General features: G+C 45.9%; 1 protein-coding gene across 1 annotated transcript; it reads left to right on the forward strand.

The window, feature by feature from the left end:
- The first annotated feature begins 364 nt into the window (after positions 1-364).
- On the forward strand, positions 365-20,316 carry ppm1h (protein phosphatase, Mg2+/Mn2+ dependent, 1H). Its single transcript, XM_079278356.1, has 10 exons — positions 365-621; positions 5,275-5,440; positions 7,676-8,032; positions 10,369-10,481; positions 10,636-10,720; positions 10,932-11,050; positions 15,427-15,490; positions 16,361-16,468; positions 18,056-18,207; positions 18,584-20,316. Exons 1-10 carry the CDS (start codon positions 389-391, stop codon positions 18,729-18,731), a joined length of 1,545 nt encoding a protein of 514 aa, XP_079134482.1. The 5' UTR covers positions 365-388; the 3' UTR covers positions 18,732-20,316.
- The last annotated feature ends 637 nt before the right edge of the window (positions 20,317-20,953 follow it).

Genomic DNA, 20,953 nt, shown 5'->3' on the forward strand with positions numbered 1-20,953 from the left:
ATGGTCCGAACAAGGAAAGGCCAGTTCGATGACAGCGCCCATCTGCGCCGCACCTCGCCCAGGAGGTGATCGTCACTCCGGGATTACGCAAACTTTGACCTCCAGCACAGTCAGCAGTAAAGCTCCTCAGCTGAGATGCCTGTGCGACCAAATCCACCAGTGGCAACCGGTTTGTTGTCACATGACCAGCGTGCCTGCGCCGCTTGCCTTGAGTTGTCTTCTATTTCCGCGTTCGACCGAGGGGAGCGCTGGGCTGCATGCGTCTTCACTGCCGCTCTGAGTCCACCTTTCACGCCGCGGAACTGCGTCGCCGTGCGGGGATCAATTGGGCGGGGGGGGGGGGAGACTCGCGCAATCGCATCGCCTGGACCCACGCTGCAGTAGGACCATGCTCACGCGGGTGAAATCGGCGGTGGCCAATTTTATGGGAGGTATGATGGCTGGTGGCTCTAACGGTGACCACCCCGGCGGCTCGGATCTGCCGCTGAAATACCCGTACAGCAGACCGGAGTTCCTGGGACTGTCGCCGGACGAGATCGAGTGCTCTGCGGATCACATTGCGAGACCGATCCTCATCCTGAAGGAGAGCAAACTGCTGCCGTGGTCCACCGGCTACGCAGAGTGAGTAACCTGTATGCGTCCATCTTTGCTCGCACAGCACACAAGAGCATCCTTTCCGAGTGCGCGAGCGCGTCCTTCCCCGAGAACACTCATCAAGGCGTAAACATGAGCACAAGCCGCTTTTATTATGATTTGTATTATGGCATGATTCATATGGAGCCAGCATTGGAAATAGGCCACGGTGAAGCAGCTGGCCTTCCAGTGATAAACATCACATTTGCCGATAGGACACAAACGGATAAGGTCTCTGTGATCTAGGCCATGAAGGAGTGCTTTATTATTGTGATGCAGTACTAATGATGCAGAAACACCTCACGCTTGTTATAGGTGCAGACTCACTGTAAGACAGAAGATCATTGTGTTGTTATTTTTAAGAAATTGAGATGAACAAACTGCACCCTTTGAACAGTGATTTAATGGAACCTGGCATGAGGCTGGTCAGGAAAGCTCGCACAAATAGGTAGAAAAGTCACCGAGTGTACCACTTAACCCGTTTCATTGCTATGTTGTGCGCATAGTATTAATAGTACTGTCTCTCGGTAAAGCCGGTAAAACTTGATAGTGTACTTTAGGCGTCTTTGCTCCTGTTCTAAAAGCCATCCTTCCTCCGACTGAGACCTGAGACCAGAATCACAACCGGACCTGAGAGCATCCGTTGTATTATTGACATCACATCTTATGTTTGGGCGTTCACAATCCATTTGGCTCCCTCGCACCTTCCTGCCAAAGGCTGTAATGCACTGTGTTGAAATCTAAAAGGACATATTAGAAAGAGCATCCAGTGCTGCAGCTTGACTCACTAAAAGCAAAGTTATTATTTTGCTTCTGTGAACTCTGTCGATAGTACCGGGAGTGCGGCTGCAGAAGAAGATGAGGAAATGCAGACTTGCTGGAATATTTTTTCCAACGGCCAACAAACAGGAGAGGGAGCAGGAGAGACTTCATTTGCATGCTGGCGAGAGCACCTCGAGACCTGTACTATCCAAACAAAAACCCTTTCGCTTCATGTGGTTTGCATCGTCTCATCGTCGTCTACGAGAGCACAGAATCACAATCACTGCTACGCGTGCATTCCCACATTGAAGTGTCGGGGTGGTCTGGTGATTAGCGAAGGCTGTCTCATGGCTGAACAGGTCACAGTTCAGTCCTTCAGGCGATCCTATCAGTGCGCTGGATCTATAACTTCTGTTGTTTTTCCCCCCCATGACATGAAGTCTTATCTTCACGCTGTTGATCTGCTGTTATGATAGAGCGCCCGTTTCCTTGAGCTTCGTCGTTCAATCGATGATGTTCGACATTAAGTGGGAACGCTGCGTGCAGACACTCCCCATTATCTCTTTGCATCTCATGTTTCAACTTCAGCCGTCCTGCTGAGAACCCAACCACCTGCACGTGCTGGTCACCTGAAGTCAGCCGTGCAGGGCTTCGACACAACTGACCATGTTGTCGGTCTCATTCCCTCACTCCTTGATGACATTTCTGTTGATTGACCTTTTGATTCATTGACTGTTTCAAGAGAGGTCTATATGGTCTCTGCCTGAAGAAATCCTCTGATTCTCATACACGCCCTCCGCTATGCTTCCTCCTCTAATCTGCCATGAAGAATTTTTAATCTCAAGACAGAAAGGAAAGGAAACCATCACCCACGCCTATGTTCTAAAGTAGGTTGCATAATTCTAGTTCAAATGACAATCCAGATTTTTTTCAAATGTTCTTGCTAACTCCTAATGATTGCTAATTTATGATTAAAACACAAACCCAATTATTGTACTGGGGTTTCTGTCTCTTACTTAAACAGAATGAATAATTCTACAGGATCAGTTGAACAGCCCTACTTCATGAAGAGATGTCATGCTGCTGCCAGGTGTGTGTGTGTGTGTGTGTGTGTGTGTGTGTGTGTGTGTGTGTGTGTGTGTGTGTGTGTGTGTGTGTGTGTGTGTGTGTGTGTGTGTGTGCGTGCGCGTGCGTAGCATCAGCCAGGACTGAGCCATACTGGGGATTTGTCAGCAGCTGGCTGACCAGCGGGTTTTGTTGTTGTGAAATCTTACTGCCAGTGGAGGAATACTGAGTCCATATGAGATGATATGATGTGAGGGTTAACCGGGTCAGAGAGCGATGGGTCTCTGGGTTCGCCGTTGGGGGTCATTTCAACATCCTGACTGCTGAGGTTATCCCGGCTCACAGAGCTGCTCCCCGTGGAGACAGGAAGAGCAGCTCCACGAGAAGGACTCTGATTCCCCCGTCGCTGAGTGGGTTCACTGTCGGGTCCAGTGAGCACAACCATCCGAATGGATCAGTGAATATCGCTCACCGCCGGCTCTTCTCTGGCGTACTTTTGCAGACAGGCTACATGTACTGCTGCTGTTCCTTCCCCGGTTGTTTTCCTTCACCTTCGCTCCCCCTCTCCTCCACGTCTTTCCTCTCGTCACCTCCTCCAGCCTGCTTGTTGCAATGGGAGAGTAGTGGCACCGAGAGGGTAAATGAGTCGTGACAAAGCTTCTCTTTCATTCATTATCCCTTTCACTCTACTGACCCAGTACCAACACAGCTTTGCAACCTCAGCAGCCGTGCGATCAATACTTCATCAATAAACTGAACACGAGCGCCACCACTGCACGCCGTATGTTTTGTCTGTGCGAGAGGGCGTTTCAGGGCTTTCGTAGAGTGACACACTCAGCATAGATATCTCAGTTAAAGGAACAGAGATAAGAAAGTAGATGTTAAACAGTATGAAGCGGGTGTTTTTGAATAAACGTAGGGCATGTGTTTACAAGATGAAAAACATGTAAACATCTTGAATGCAGGTTTATCACTTAACACCACTTGGTTTTTATTTCGTCTTTTCTGCTGTTTTTCACTGTAAAGGAGCTAAATTAAGACTGTGCAGAGGAAGCACATGACCACCACTTTTTTTTTTCTTCTTCTCTACACACAAAGCTTGCCACTGCTTTATCACATGATACAGCACATGTTCTCGTGTTTCTGCTGCATCAACACGGCCGCGTCGCTCTGAGGCAGAAACAACGTAATGCTGCCTCAACCTGCGGCTCAGCTACGAGTTAAGATTGAGCGAGACTTGTTAATATGTGGCAGTGATATTGGAATATGAAGATAGGTTTCAGAATGACCCGGTGGTGTCTGATGATGCCTTTTGGAACAAAGCTTCAGGTCATGTGTTGCCGAAAAAGAAAGAGACTCTCACAAAGCAGGCACGCGGTAGTTCACAGCGCTGACGGAGCGATCAAGGTCACGCCATCGTCTCAAATGCGAAGAAGGGAAAATGGGGTAACCAAATATGACAGCCCTGCTCTCGGACGCAGCCCGCGCCTTGGGGTCTGGATGGCGTCTCCTCTCACATCAGAGGTGAAAGGCTCCAAAGCTCGACTGTCTTTGATCTTGTGACCGTCCCGGCGTCAAATGGCCGCGGCTCCCTGCAGTGCTTTGGTCTCAGACACGCATGATGGTGTCTGAGGTTTGTGGCCTCTAGTCATCGTATGAACAAGGTAGTGTTATCAGGGATGGGCGACTAGAAAGCATTCATGCCAATCTCTTGATCGCATATTTCTTACTGAACCAGTGACGATCGTCAGTGAAACTTTACTTCACGCTGTGATGGTTAAACTGTGTGTACACTGTGATGGAGGATCCATACGGCTCAACTACAGCCTGTTACACCACTGCTCAGTAGGCAAATTCGGTGTTTTGTGTAAACCTGTCTTATTGACACACCGCAGGGAGTGTGTGCGCTATTATTAGTTTTCAGGACAGGGAAGTGGTGAACAGCCCATTGTGCAAGACTCCAATTAAAATGAATCTGACTGAGCGAAGGTCTGCCCCAGTATCCTGTCGCTTTCACAACCCACGGCGTTTTCTTAGCTGGAGACAGAGGGTCTGTGCTCTGCATGTTCATCCCCAGGACCAATTAGGATTATTTATGTAAGATCCTCCACAGGGAGGTAATCATGGCTGCCTCTCATATCAACAGGTATATAATGTCTCATTTATTCGATGCAAGTCTCACTTGAGACATTGCCGAAAGAGACACGCTACCAGTCTCTGAGTCTCAAAGCATAATAACTACCGGTATGTGTTTTTATGACAAATGTCTGTCGACATAAACAGTGATAGAATTCCATGAACAAAAATACAAGTTTAGATTTTGCGTTTTGTCCCTGTCCATCGAACTGTGTGAGCTATAATCTTATAAGATACCATGTGCAGAGTTTTAATCGGGCCACTGTAGGCTTAGCGTCTCCTACGGTGCGGCTGAATCCAGAATGGCCGGAGTATTGTGACGCAGCGTGTGTTTGTCCACGACGACAGCAGCTCGCAGCAGCAGCACACCATCTGCCAGGGGTTGTATAATATACATATTCCCATTTCTTTCTGTCCTCTCACCTACATGCGTGTCAGCTGATATTGCCTGATCCAATTCCAACAGTGCTAACCCTAGACTAACCTATTTCCATTTGAAGTCTTAAGTGCAGCTTTGCAGAAACGTTCTTACCTGTTTTTTAGGCTTTTTAATGTCATATCCCTTATTTCTTCAATATCATCTTATGTTGATTTGTAATTATTATTATTATCTCTTCATCTTTTACGTTATGTGTGTTAATTCCCCGTTTTGTGTAATTTTATCCCCTCTACATTTAGGGTGATCAATGCAGGAAAAAGCACATTAAACGAGGACCAGGCCTGCTGTGAGGTGCTGGTGGTGAAAAGGAGACCTGCAGGAATCTCCACGCCCAACCGGACCCCTACGACCCGCAGGAGGTCTTCCCTGCCCAATGGAGAGGGCTCGGGCCCCCGGGAGTGCCCGGTGAGTCAAACGCACGAGTCTGGTTCCAACTTTCCACCATCTCTGACATTCTGCACACACATTTTATGACCGCGGGAGGAGGGGAGTTAAAACTGGAGAACCAGCGTGCAAAATACCCGGTGGCATCGGGGGGGGGGGGGGGGGACTGACAGTGAACCCAGTGCTTTAGTTTCTAAGGTTGTACGGGGCAAGATTAGGTTTTATAAAATACACTATATTCACACTGCCATTTGTAACAATGCCACCCACGGAGGAAGGCCTGAACAGAGCCAACCCGGTATTCAGTGGCAATTTAAGAGGAAACTGGTCTTTTCCCAAGACGTCCACAAAGTTGAACTCTCGAGGCTTTCAGAGGGTCTCGAGGGTCAATCAAAGCCGTGTTTCTTACACTGCGGAGAATAAAATACAAACCAAAGTAAGATTGCTTTGCTTGTACGTGGACAAATATGCGTGCTGCTGACATCATGATTTCTGGGTATTGAAGAAAAATTTGAGAAAAAAAACAACAAAACTTCAGTGAGGTGAAAATTTTCTTTCTAAAAAAAAAAAAAAAAATAGTTAAACAAGTCATGTTATTCGTCAATGCATTACAATTTTAAGTCAACAATTCAAACATGAATAAATCATTTAAATAATAATAATTTAATGTTTCAGTTCAAGTAAAAATGTTAATCCTGAGCCATCTTTCTGACAACATGTCAATCGGGTCACAGACTCAAAGCGGCCACATTTTAGCATTTATTCACTGATGGAACTGATGGTAATGGTCAGAGTGGATGCAGTCCTTGAATGCCCCGGGGGGGGGGGGGGGGGGGTTCTGCTGGGGCGTACAGCACAGCGGCCTTCACACATCGCAGCCTCGGCCTCCAGCAGCTCTTGACAGCCACTCGTATGGGCAGGCGTGATGCGAGTACATTTGCTCACAGCAACACACAGGCTTTAAAGTCCAACACGTGTCCTGCTGCAAGTACAGAATGTTGTGTACAATGACGTAATCCTGCTGCTAACATTTCTCCTCAGCCCACCAGTACTTTACTCAAGCCCAGCCAGAGCCTGCAGCGAGCTCATGCGAGTACCTCATGACTCACCCCTGCAGTGATACTCCACCGATAAGAGTAGTGTCGAGCCTTTGTAGTGCTTCTTTGCTTGCTTCATAGGCTCATGTTGGAGACCCTGCCTGCACTATATTTAGAAAATCAGCACTTTGTAGATCAACACAGATGACCGTATCCAGCTTTGGAACAGAACATCTGCATATTTCAGCATCGATCCCAGAGCATTGCATTAACATCAACATCATAGCAGGCCAGGTTGGGCAGCCGCTGCTGGATGAAGGGTCCTTTTAGATCACAAGACGTCATTGGATGAGAGCCTCAAAGCGTTCCCTCTGAACACCTACAGCATGGGAGGAATTTAGATGCAGTGTCAATAGAATGGCGCTGTCGCCCATGAACGTGTGAATCATTAATGTCTGCCTGAGGCGGCTTTGACACCTGGAGCGCGTCGCTTTCTGTTCGAGTCTCCCTGCACTCGGGGCTAAAGTTGGTCCAAAGAGATCCTATTCTTCTGCTCACTGAGACGGCATACATCAGTGTTTCCCAACCGTTCTGCTTGTGACCCTTCACACAACTATCTATTCATTACCACACCGCCACATGCTGCACACTAAATGTCGTGTGTCGTTCCCCTACATGTAGAGTGCCAGTATATCGCAGTAAAAAAACAAAGATAAGAGAAAAGCCACGTAGAGCTGAAATATGTTTGTTTTGTTTTTCTTATTTCCTGTTTCTGAAATTGACAGTGTCTTGAGATTGAATCCCTCCAGGTAAGTAACCACAGCAGTCTGATGGCTGATGAGTTTTTACATTTTATTCATTTTGATGACAGTGAAAAATACCAATACAAACCTAACTCTTGGAGTAAGAAATATTTGATTGGCTCATGTCTACTTCTGACTCTATTATTATTAATACGGAACCATGTAGACGCTGATTATTTCATTGTTTTGTGGACTACAGGTGACGATAAAGACTTCAAACACAATCCAAAGCCAGTATTCTCAGCTGACAAACGCAATGATCATCCACACAGTAGATGATGTTTCTCCATTGAAAATAAGCGGCTTTTCAGTCGCTAGCTGGATGAGAAGTCAGAACGCGAGGCCTGACGAGGTCAACAAGACAATGGATTCATGCGTCATCGTCTGATGTGTGTTTGACTCCTGTCTGTGTCCAGGAAAGCTCTGACAACCTCACCTTCCACTACTGGGCGATGTTTGACGGCCACGCCGGCTCTGGGGCGGCTGTAGTGGCTGCCCGCCTTCTACATCACCACATCGCCCTGCACCTTCAGGAGGTGATGGAGATCGTCTGCAATCCGAACCTGACGACCCCCACGTGCCTCGGGGAGGAGCCGATCAATCACCACCTCACCCCGACGTCCCAGCGCGCCCTCACCAGGGCCGCGTCCCTCCGCGGCGCCGCAGGAGCTCCCGGCTCACCCAGCACCCCACCCACGCGCTTCTTCACCGAGAAGAAGGTCTCACACGAGAGCCTGGTGGTCGGAGCCATCGAGAATGCGTTCAAAGACATGGTAAGAGGCGTTTGCAATGAAAATACCGTGCACACCGTTTCAAATTGCACAGAGGAACATTGTTCCCTTAATGTTCCTTGTGCTACTTCAGTCAGTGATTTCTTTCAATTCCCAGAATAACACTGGACATCCCCCCCCCCCCTGTTAAATCGCCCAGAGTTGTTGCCTCCATTCCTTGTTTTATGTGTATTTGGAGGAAAAGGCCAGGCATGCCCTTTTCTCAAAATGAAATTGCTCGGAAGCAACGATGTGCTGGAAGAATGAAAGAAACAGAAATGTCTGTTAAATGCAAGCCTACAATCAGTCTTAGGTTTTTTGACACATGCATTTGCCATTTCCTTTACAATGAGGATTCGAGCGGCACCTCACCGTTGTTTTTATTGTGGAGTAATCCAGTGATTATTGTCTTTTCATCTTTTCATTTACCAAAAATTGGCCATCACAAGTTCAGAGGCCAGGGTTTACTCTCATGGAAGAATAACCAGAAACGATTCACAATTGAGAAATTGAAACAGTATTTATTTCTCATTATGTTGAAAAAAAGTACTTTAAAACACTAAATTGATTATGAAAATAGCTAATTTATATTCTGTCAATTGATTAAATCGACTAATATACACAAATATATAATACATAATGTATTCATGAATAAAAGTTTAAAAAAATTTAGCAATAATGCAGACTTTTGGGTATGGCATTAAAAATAGAATAAAACCGTATTAACCAAATAATAGAATAATTAATAACATCTATTAGACGCCTACTTTTGTGTTTGACAACAGACCGAATGTAATCTGTGATGTCCTGCTGCTGTAAACTGCAGCTGGTCTTAGAAAGAGGTTACACCAGACGCACGGAATCATCTTCCAGTCAGGTCAACACTGCACCGACGCTTTTCAACGTTGGTGAAATGTTGTGAGTGAGATCACTGAGGAGGTTAAATCACATCTTGCAGCTCAATCGAATTCGAAAATACAATTGCATCGTGTTTCCACCTCTTTACCACTAGATGGCAGTGTGCAATTACCTATTCGTACCAAAGTGCATGGCAACATAAAGGGAAATAAGAGTATTGGGGCAGTTATGGCGTGTGTAGGTGTAAGTCATGGTTGTATGAGGATCAGTCCATTAATTGAGGTCTATTGTGAATTCATGGTTAATGATGATGTGGTTTTTGCTGGATTGTGTGTTGTGAACTACAGTTGCACACTGTTGTTACGTCACGATGAAATGTGTTAGAATAGCATGGCGGTAATCTGCACAATTCAGGGTTTTTTTTAACATGCAGCATAAAGATTCATAGATTACTGGAATTAGGATCCACTTTTAAGAGTAAATCGTAGTTTCTCTGCTGCTTCTGTGTTTTTCTCTCTTCGTTTCCTTGTCAGAAAGGTATCTACTCACGGCTCCGAGCTGTCAGCAGACGTCGATGCGTCGCTCGGCTTCCCGTCGCTTCACTCGCGTGCCGCTCTGGCTCTTCATCTCGCTCTGAATCTGCACTCTTTACCCGCTGTGTCCTCTCTCTGCCTTAAAGGGGAATTGCACTGAAATCCACCATTTTAAACCTTGCAGTCACAATGTACCTCAATCCCTGCAGCTACAAAGCTCTCTAAGGCTGGTCTGAAGTTGTTCTTCAGAGAGCTGCACTTTCCAGCTCATTGCTCAGTGTCTCACTAATTGCAATTGGAGCCCATAGGCGAGATAAAAGGCTGTAACCACCTGGAAAAACAGTGTCTACTTTCCTCCACAGCTGTCATTTATTCTTATTTCAGTAATCATTTTTGTGAAAATTGCAAACTGCTTCACATGGTACACATCTGCACTTGGAACCCAACTTCTACTTTTGCTCAGTAACTTAGACCCAACTAGACTCTTCACCTCACAGTGGGCCCAAACCCTAACGCAGATTTTGATTCATTTTCTGACAGGTTAATTATTCATCTAATTAATGAATTGATACAGCAGCATGGTTTTTTTTTTCTCTAATCATTTTTTTTGGTTTAATTAGCAACATATTAATCTGGGCTAATTAACCGGTGTAATGACCAACGGCCGCTCCAAACTTTCCCTCCTATCCCTTTGGTTTCCATTCCGCTGCATTGCTCCTTGACTTATGACGCCATTGATGGATGAATTCATTCTGGTGCTAGAATTAACAACAGCATCAAGTACCAGCGTAATATTTGACTCCGCATCGGGTTCTTGCTGAAATGCTTTGTGGTGCTGCGTGATAGGAAAACAGTGTTTGAAGGCTGTGATGATGAGGAACATGATGATGTGCAGAGCGTGGGTTTGGATGATGTGCTCTTGGTATTAATGTGTGTGTTTGCATTTAGGATGTGCAGATCGAGAAGGAGAAGGCGGTCTACAACGTCTCCGGTGGCTGCACTGCTCTGGCGGTCGTGTATCTGCTGGGGAAGCTCTACGTTGGGAACGCTGGAGACAGCAGGTGAGACGCTCGCGTGGAACAAAATTAGTGCGCTTTCGCAATGACGCACGTGCACGAGCGTCTTTGCTCTGTCGCTCAGCCCGTCGTGCCCTGCAGCAGCCAGTGTCCCAGTTTGAATGAACCGAGATTTGTTGCGTCTGGTCCTCTCCCTCAGAGCTATCATTATCCGGGCCGGGGAAGTCATCCCCATGTCAGCAGAGTTCACGCCGGAGTCAGAGAGACAGCGACTGCAGTTCCTGGTAGGAAAGAACCTTTCTCAGCTGTCGGACATTAGCAGAGCTGACCTGTCCCGTTGAGATATACCAGCTATGCTTCGCTCTGTCTCTCTTACACTGCCTGCTCTCTTTGCCAGCTTAATAGACTGTGGAATTGTTTTTCCTATCCCCAGGGTATGTCACTCTTATTCTTTTTTTTCTTTTCTTTTTTCTCTCCGTTCTTTCCGTATCTCAGGCCTACATGCAGCCCCACTTATTAGGGAACGAGTTTACACATCTGGAATTCCCGAGGAGAGTCCAGAGAAAGGAGGTCGGGAAGAGGATGCTGTACCGTGACTTCACCATGTCAGGATGGTGCGTGACTGATGTGTTGATTTTTGCACAAGTGACTGTTAGGATACGACACTAAAACATAATTGTTAAAAATACGGTTACATTTTTTACATCCTTACACTTCAAAGTAATTTCTGCTTACCAGCCTCATACAATTATGCCTTGCCAAAACATAACTTTGCATTTGATGGATTTCCTATAACGTACCCTTTATGTAAATGGACAATCTCCATCCTGTTGCGTGTGCAGCAGTGTATAACAGCCATTCAGAGCTTCACTGTCAGAAGGAGCTCCGTGCAGTCGCCTTGACATTTCTGCTTCTGTGCGTGAGAGGAAGGTAAGAATGAATGTGTGGGCACATGAAGGACAGCTCTTTATCTTCGAGTGGAGAGAGGGGTGAGAAAGGTGGACGAGGTTTAGGAAAACGGTGTGAGAAAGGAAGAAAGGAGCGAGGAGGGGAGATAAAAGGAACGGAAGAGACAACAAACCGAGGGAGGGAAAGAGTGCATGTGCAGCTTGAAGTGTAAACTGGATTTTTCTCTTCAAAGTGGAAAGTTGACCTCCGTTACAGACGCTGCTACTGAGGGCACTGTAATTTCAATGATTATCTCCCAGTAATAAGAGATAGTTGTAAAAAGTAAGTGAATTCATGCTACTTCTACTCCACTACATATCACAATGAAATATTCTACTTTTTACTCCACTACATTGATGACAGCCCGACCCTTGAGGCCTCCTTCCAAAGCCACTTTCCCAAAATGATCATTATGTCAGTAAACTTATAATAGTGAACTTTAGCACAAACATGGCTATTTAACGGGATCTCAAAGAAATATGTGAAACGACCACAACCTCATCACCGCGCATTACGTGATGGTGACACGCAATGTGTAAAATGACGAGCCACCGCCACAAAAACAATTTTACTGCAGCTTTAAGCAACAAAACCACTTCGTTAGCTTTAGGAAAAACATCATGGTTAGGGTTAAAAAAAGGTCTGTAAACTATGTTCACATGTCACGAGCGTAACATCGCAGGAACTCAACGTGGGACACGAACAAGATCTCCTGGTTGAAAGTCCTGTGTTTGTTTTTTAGTTTTATGTTTTTGTCAGAGCATTTTATTCATTGATTGCTGTCGGTTTGTAAAGAGAATTTCAACAAATAACTCGACAGGGTTTCTGTCATACATTGCCTACCGTAGCTTTAAGCACAGGACTTGGGTACCTGCTCTTAAGTACGTACTACCGCTGGTTTTTGCTCTGGTCATGAAGTTATTTCAAGTTCTTTATGCTTGAAGTTTTTATAATTATGTCTAGCCCATGTAGAACATGTGTTATACACATCCTGTATGAGTGGTAGGTGCAGGCGACTGAGGAGCGATGGACAGAATGTGTGTTCGCTCGGTTCAGCAGATGTAGGTCAGTCAGTGGCTGTGTTCCTTTTCGGGCCCAGGACTCTCAGCCTGCTTACCGTCTCCGCAGCGCAGACGGCCTGTGATGTATTTTTAATCGGGTTAAACCCAGAACCCAGCTCTGCTCGTACCACCCGGACTAAGTCTGGGTCTTAAATGAAGACCCTGTCAGCCGGCGGGGCGGATTGCTCTGATGTGCGTGGGTGTGACATAATTGTGTCATCTTGTATATGTGCAGTTCAGACGCTCTATAGGTACAAAGGATCTTTTCTTTTTCTTTTTTTTCATGCCTCTGCAGCTTTCTGCAGTACACTCTCCCGTCAGTGTGTGTGCAGCCGATGTGCCCACATGCTGCGTGTGTGTGTGGGTGTACGCAAGCATCCAATTCCCTCAAAGGCATTGATGATCAAGGCCACGCTCCAATGAAGGCATACAGGCCACGCAGCCCACCTCGCTCTGTCCTCCTCCCTCGCTTTCCTTGCCTCGCCCTCCCTCGGCCAGTTGGACGCTTCCGCGTTGCGAGCTGTAATGGCAGGTCGCTGTCCAGGATGGAGGGCGGCGTCGTATGTACGGAGTGATGGATGTTGAGCCGCCGGTCGACGTGATCCAAGCACCACGGCAACGAGGAAAGGTGGGGAAGAGGGTGAGCTGGAGAGACGGAGAGAAATGTAAGCTGCAAAGATGGAGATAAAGGAGGAGAGGAAAGGGGGGGGGGTGGTGTTTAGGCCTCATAGGAGGGCAGTTATAAATGACAATGCACGGCGCTCAAGCTGTCTCTCTTTGGTGCACACGCCCAACTCCTGCAGACAATGAATGTCTCCTGCTCCTCCCTCTCTTCTTCCCTTCTTCTCCCATTATGCTTTCGTACCGATATGACTGATGCTATTTGGAGAGTCGTTGGATCACCGTCATTAACTCTGGCCTCGCTGTGCTCCGGAAAGCACCACTCAATCTTATGGGAACAAAAAAAGAAAGCCCATCAAGGTTGGCCAGAATGTTTATCTGAACCCAGCTGTCAATTTGTCCGATCCATCCGGCACCGACACAGGCCCTCCGCAATGTCACCTCAAAGTGTGTGTGTGTGTGTTTTAGAGATGTACAGCACATCGGGACGCTGAGCACACGCCGCTAATGTTTCTCTGGCCCCCCCTCTTTGCGCCGAGCGGAGGTGACATCACTCCGCTCCTGCCTGTCTCTCGTCACCTGCAGAGAGAATGATACAACCCCGTCCCCGTCCCAGCATCCCTCTCTTCCTCTCCCATCCCCCACTCTCTCTCTCTCGGTCACACTCTGCAAGGTATCGGGCGACCAACCAGCCCTCGGATGTGAAAGCGCTCAGTGTTGTGGTCAACCAGTGCGGCCCCTTGAGCAACTCTCCGTGCCCTTTTTTGGACTCCGTGCCCCAGAGCGGGAAGCAGGTATCCTAACAGGATTAATGTGTATCCCCCTCTCTCTGTCACACACTCGTTATCTCAGGTCTGACAGGATGGATTGGCTGTAAACACAAGTGTCCAGAGGGAGACTGTCCCCGCCAGCAGGCTCTGGGGATTTCAACCAAGACCTCTTTGAAATAAGGACATAAAGAGTGCGTCTGGTTGTATTTTTCTTTTCTTTTTAGGAGACTTCACTTCTTGAAGGTGAAATACTCAAATGAAAGAAGTTTTGAAGCGATATGGCAGAAGAAAAGGTGTTTACCTTCCCTTTTTTTTAAATTCAGGGCGAGACCTGCGCCAGCTTAATTAGAGCCTCTTTCAATGCTCAGTTCAAGTTTTGCGTCATCAAACTGCTGTTTTTAGAGGTTTTTCCACACCATGAATATTGCAAACGTTAGTGAGGAAACTCTTCTACGGCTCACCGCTCTGCCGACTCTCAGGCCTGCAAACTGTATTTCTGTGTTTGCGGGCTGCGTTCGCCGCGGTAGTCCTCACTCTGCACACTGTTAAAAAAAAAATAAAAATAAAAAGTGCTGAGTGCAGCAGTATAGCGCTCCCCTAAGGTGGAAACATATGGTCTCTCTGAGTGGAAGCAGCAGGAATGTAAAAAGCATCCAGGTCCCTGCTAAGCTGCTTCACAGCAGCTGAAATACATTGGATAAGGTGCCTGGTGGGTCACATGGTATTTGCAAATAAGACTTTAGCTTTATTTTAAGTCAGCTTCTCAGACTAGACAGCTGTTGATTCTTTATTTATTAACATCAAAAGCATTACAAATGTACTGTAAATATTTGTGTGACATTTCTTCTTTCGTTTCCTCCAGTATATAATAAAGAATAACTTGTATTTCCAAATGTTATTCGATCCAGGTGAGGAGGCCAGATTTTCCTTGTGGGAGTTGTGAATGGAAAACTTTGTGCTGGCAGCTCTTCTGGAAATTGGCTCATATTTGCAATGTTTCTTGGTACTTTATAGTAACACAGCTGCTCCTCTGAAGTAAAACTACACTCGCTATGAGCAAGACTGCTGGGTTCCTACTGAGGGGGAAGTGTATCTTAATTAAGACCTGGCATGCATACATCCAGTATTATACAGTCTTTTTCCTCGTACTGCAGCTCTGTCTGCTCCCAATCTGAAGACGGTAAATTATTCATCAGATGGGGAAGTTTAAACACTGCTCTGAGAGCAGGGGAATGTAAACCTGGATACTCTTGCATCATTTAGCTGCTTTACATCCAGACCTTCAGACACACACACACACACACATGCAGTCTTAGAAATTCCAATGTTAAACCAAGAGTGTCTCATGCATGCATAGACGTCTCTATTTGTCGCTAGGGAGACTTTTACAAGATCGGTTTGAAGGGAAAAAAACTGCTAAAATATGCTAAGGCTCTGTGATGTCTGGGTGGATTTTTCTCCCCTCACTGTCTCTCTTTTCCCTCCTTGCATACTCTCTCTCTCTGGGGGGGGGGGGGGGGGGCACGTGTGGGCTGCCTGCCGTAAACCAAAACCCCATTAAAGTGTCCTCCCTCTCTCTCCTCTGTGCAGGGCGTATAAAACCATCGAGGACGATGACCTGAAGTTTCCCCTGATCTACGGCGAAGGGAAGAAGGTAAGAAGTGCTCCCACAGACTTGTGCGCCTCGCCTGTAATCAAAGCTCACCAGGGCACCATGAGTCTCTTTCAGTGTAACGACACGTACCACGAAAGAAAAGGTCAAGCTCGGCACACTGACATGTCCCCTCCGTGATGCTGCACATGAGGTGGTGTGCAGCGTCTTGTCCGTGTTGCATTGTAAGGGTCAGCCCTTCGTCAGCATCCATTTTTAGAGGCGACGGTGGCGACAGTAGGAATCGAAAAGGAGTTTTGCACAGCGTACAAATGAGTCTGATGGCGTCTGGCGCTCGGGGAACGATCGTTAGGCACTCACGAAACTGGAAGATGCCGACGACGAGCTTGCGTTTATCTGCCTAAATGCTGCTCATCCATCCAGATAAAGATTCCCACTGGAAGCCGCCTGTATCTGTCAGAGTAATGCCGCTAGGGACGTGTCAAGTAGGTTATTCTTTACAATTAACAGGGATGAATGCAATAGGCTCACAGAAGGTTCACTGAAGCCATGTTGTATTTTAATGTACTAAGTCTTAACCTCATCCCAGGTGCTGTGTGTGTGTGTGTGTGTGTGTATGCTCTTCGTCAGAAACATTTGGGCTGCACTCTAATACAGGTTTACCTCCAAATGAAATGGTTTGATTGTAATTCGGCTCAAACTGTTTGCTTCTCTGATCGTCTGACTGCTTGTAGAGTTTATCATAGCGATGACAACGTGTCCCCACATCTCAGAAATCACTCAAAGTACGACGGTATCATAACCGACGGATATGACGGCCATCAAAATATCAAGCATCATCAAAGATAAAATCATAGTTCTAGTAAACTCTTAAATGTCCATGACGCTTTACATGCCTCTGATGTTTTGCAGGCTCGTGTGTTGGCGACCATCGGGGTCACCAGAGGTCTGGGGGACCACAATCTCAAAGTGCACGACTCCAACATCTACATTAAGCCCTTCCTGTCCTGCTGCCCAGAGGTAGGAGTGAATCCTGTGCTTCATTATGTCTCGTTCACATTGTCCTTTCTACATAACATGAAGAGTGCGACTGCTAAAAAGGTCGGTTGTCAAAACAAGCAAATTCTCAAACAGCCACTTCAGTGAGTGATTTCCATTGTATCGAACTTCTAGACGAGATACTTTTTGCTTACAAAAGAAAAGGTGGATGGACGAACAGAGGAAGAACACGACGCTCTCGTCTTGTGACGCATTTGGAGAAGAAACATGCCTCCTCATCTGGATTTGTTCCTGTTGAATGTCCAAAAAGCAAAGTTTCAAAGTTGTTGTTTTTTTTTTTTTTTTTAAGTAAGGATGAACTGGAGGGCAGAACTTCACATGTATAATTGTTGAATTTACATTTCTGCTACTAAACCCACAGATTTGACAACAATTGACATAATCGATAGCGGTGTGCTGACAGTCTGGTGGATCTTTCATGTTATTTCACATCATTTCTGCGGCCTCCTGATCGTATGAGAGCGCAGAGGTTACGATGTTAAAATGCCGTTGGCCATCAACAGTCCACACTGAACTACGTGGTCAACATGCACATTAACATTCCCCACCAGCCGTCGCTCTCCAATGACTCCTTTCCTTCAGTGTCCACCGCACATGATCGCGGGAGTCGGTCACGAAGCGCATGAATTCTCTTGATCTTTAATTCATCGCCCGACGAGTTCAGTCATAGTTCAGCCTCCTTTTGTTTCAGACACATTATTACTAGACGTAAAACATGTCAAACCTGAGCATTAGAGGTCCCGCTGGACGTTAAATGCAGGAAGAAATGTCATCGGATCATGAGAGCAAATATTGGCCTTCCGAGATAATTTGCTTTTGAAATCGATTCCAAGAACTGCCTCAGTCCTTTTCTGTCTTGCAAAGGTTCATTTAAATCACACGGTTTTACCACAGCGTGGAGGCTCACGGTCCACAAGAGTTGCCACAGTAACACATCTCTTTGGATATCTTTGAAAGATTGAAAAAAAAAATCATAGCGTAATCTGAACATTCAAGGTAGAATTTGTGCCGCATTTACATCATACTGTTTGCAACCGTAATAGGCCCCTTTGTCACAGCAGCCACTTTGCCATTAATGCAGGGTAACCCGGTGTAATTAATAAAACTGATCCTGGTCCTGGACGATATATTTCATGCGTCAGTCATTCCACTGAGCCAGCATGCACAACACCAGGGCCATGGCCCATCTAAATGGAGCAGGGCCACAATCAACGTGGAAAAGAAGGTAAAAAGATCCACAGACGTGCAAACAAACTGGTGACAGACTGGCTGCAAATGCACCGCTGCTGGCAGCTACATCACAATTAAATCCAATATTTAAACTCATACAATAGAGTCAGATATTGTATTTTATAATATTATTTCCTCTTGTACAATGCGTGAAAACTCCCAAGCCAAAACACATTATTTGTTTTTTGTTCTACCCATTCTGCCAACTTTGCGTGAATACGGCAATGGTCTCTTGTGCCACAACTTCGTAGAAAATTCATATAACAGGTCCAAATGATTCCTAGAAACCAAGGATCTTTCATCCCCCTTCACCTCCAGGTTAAAGTCTACCCTTTGGCGCAGTGCGAGCATGGAGCCGATGACGTTCTGGTGCTGGGAACCGACGGTCTGTGGGACGTGCTCTCTAACCAGGAAGTGGCTGAAGCGGTCACTTGTTTCCTGGCAAACTGCGACCCCGACGACCAGCACAGGCACGTTCGCTCATCACACAGCTGCAGCCGCCAGCCGGGGCTGAACTTCCTCTCACCCCGGTCTGATTTGGAGAGGATGAACGCTGTTATCTTGTTGTAATTATGCAAATTCCCAAACATTTAGAGAAGCAATTTCTCGAATGTTAAGGGAAAGCTTATGAGACTGTTAAGGAGGCGCTCTGACTCTTCTTCTCCTGTGAGCTTAGTTTTTCAAAGTTCACCATTCGATCCCCCCCCCCCCCCCTTACATCTGTCTGCTCTCAGATGTACTTAGTTAAACACTGTGCTTAATTATAATCAGATTAGACCATTTATCTTATTGTTTATCACCATGCTATGACTACGCCTTCATCATTTATCACTTTTGTTCTGGCAGGTACACAATGGCAGCCCAGGACCTGGTCATGAGAGCACGGGGGGTTCTGAAGGATCGGGGCTGGAGGATATCCAACGACAGATTGGGCTCTGGAGACGACATCTCCGTCTACATCATTCCCCTCGTGTACGGCAACAAGCAGAACTAGCAGAGCGACGAAAATACAACCACCACCGAAACGTAACCCCTCCTTGACCTCCGCAGTTCCCCTCACCCCTTGGTCTCTTTATAAAGTAAAGTCTTTCTAGTGTGGACTTCCTCCTCTGCTGAGGGATCCAAATGTCTCTGGTCAGAAATGGGATTTTTCTTCTTTTTTTTTTTGTCCAGGCTGTTTTCAGATCATCCTCAATTAGGGTGATCTCTTTTTGTCTCGTCCTTTTTTTTTATAGTAAAGAAACGTAAAAAAGAGCTTGAGTTAAAGACTAATTCCCCCCCCAGAGGAAGCCATCATGAACCTTGTTGCGGGGCAATGCCTTTAAGGCTGAGAGCATATAGACTCATGGAGGAGATGGTGATGTGCATCTCAGGATTGCAGTTACTAACTAATGCAGAATTATTGATAAATGTGAAGATGTAAATACTCCATGGTAAGACATTTGATAAGTGTGTTTACCTGTACAGTGTAACCCCCCCCCCCCCCCCCGAAAACAAAAACCCACGAACCTGAGGACTGATGTCCTGCATATATGAATCACACCTCCTGTTCCATGTAGAGCTGTTAAATTAGCCGCGTTCAGTCATCTGCAGTCGTGAGTCTGTTGTCCAAAAGAAAAGCGTGAAAGCCGTCTACAGATGGTATGTCAGCCGGTTTTTCCTGACACTGCATATTTGTATTCATTTGCACGCCTCGTATTGCAATTCACTACTTAAGAAAATTCCTTTGAAAATGAAGAAACACATTCATGAAGAAAAACCGTAACTGAAGGAGCGACAAGACCCTGCGCTCATCATAGCATTACATGTAGCCTTTAGCTTTTACATTAATTCAGTTTTAAAGGTGGAAACACAAAGAAGTCTTTCTGTTGCACTCATTCTCCGTCGGCCATCTACCTCATCATTTACCTCCTTTTATTGTATTACCCATTGTCCTCTTTGAGTGGCTGTTTTATTGCTGCGTCAGGTGCATCAGCGGCTGCTTCGTGGGCCATGATTCAGTCATGATTCGCTCCTGTACCGGCACCATTTGTGAAAAAGCACTGAAGGAAAAAATGTCCTCACAGGGAGCTGTGGGGGTGTAGTGTACGAAATATACATTTGTATACATATTATGCTCAAAAGCCCCTTTGTCATGCACTCATGTTTACCTGTATATGTTGGATATATTGTCCCTATAAAGATAAACCCATTGTTATGAATATAAGGGGCCTCTGAAGGGAATTGCTCTGATTTTGAATGTCTCATTTTACAGAAGGTATGAATAACACTATCCGTGCAGACAAATGTACAACACGTGTGTGTGTGTCTACAATCAATGTTGTTGCTTGATTCATTGGTTTTCCACATTTTAGTTTTCAGCTCCTACTAATTGTGGCACACAAGTCTTAATGCGGTGCGAGTGGCTGGAGCTGGTGAAACATGGAACAGAGTGATTTACTTTAAGTGTAAAAATGTAAATAATGTTTTCAGTGGAAACGTCTCTTTCTTTTGCTGTCAGCGATGTACATCTTACTGAAACAAAAGACGTCATTTGCACTGTTTTGGAAACCACGGAACAATGTAAACAATGGTTTAAATGCTCACTTTTCTGCTCTATTAAAAAAACATTCCCTTTTTTTCCACATTACTCTGCTGTGTTATTGAGAAAAGGTTAGTGTCCTCACTGTATAGTACACAGAAAAAAAACAGATACAAGATTGATCCTGGCCCAACTACAGCAATTGGACTATTATTAGTATTACTAGTATTTTAAAGCTTTCATGGATAACATTTTCCCAAATTCTTAAAACCAAAGTCATGGCCTGCCTGCACTGCGTTAAACTACCGTACGACTTAGATTGATTTAAATCCTGTATCATCAGATTTGACGGTCAATTCCAAAAGGGAATGTACGTCTTAAAGGGAATTCTGTAGGAATTGTGAGTGCCAGACTTGCATGCTGGCAAACTCCCTTAGACTTAAGCAGCTGTATAGAATAAGACCATCACCACTGACGAGCTGTGTCAAAGTGAGCCCCACCGCGACATGATGAAGGGGATCAGTTCGCAGGATGTAAATATTCACTCCTGTGCTTCGATTGGTCAACATGTCTGACCTCGTGGAAGATCCTTTTGCTTCTTTTGCTCCTTGCAAAGCATTCTGTCACTCATCGCAAACCAGACATCAAGGCACATACACCTGGGATCACGACAGCTGAAGCACGGATAAAAACTT

Source organism: Melanostigma gelatinosum, assembly GCF_949748355.1.
Source record: "Melanostigma gelatinosum genome assembly, chromosome: 1".
Lineage (NCBI taxonomy): Eukaryota > Metazoa > Chordata > Actinopteri > Perciformes > Zoarcidae > Melanostigma > Melanostigma gelatinosum.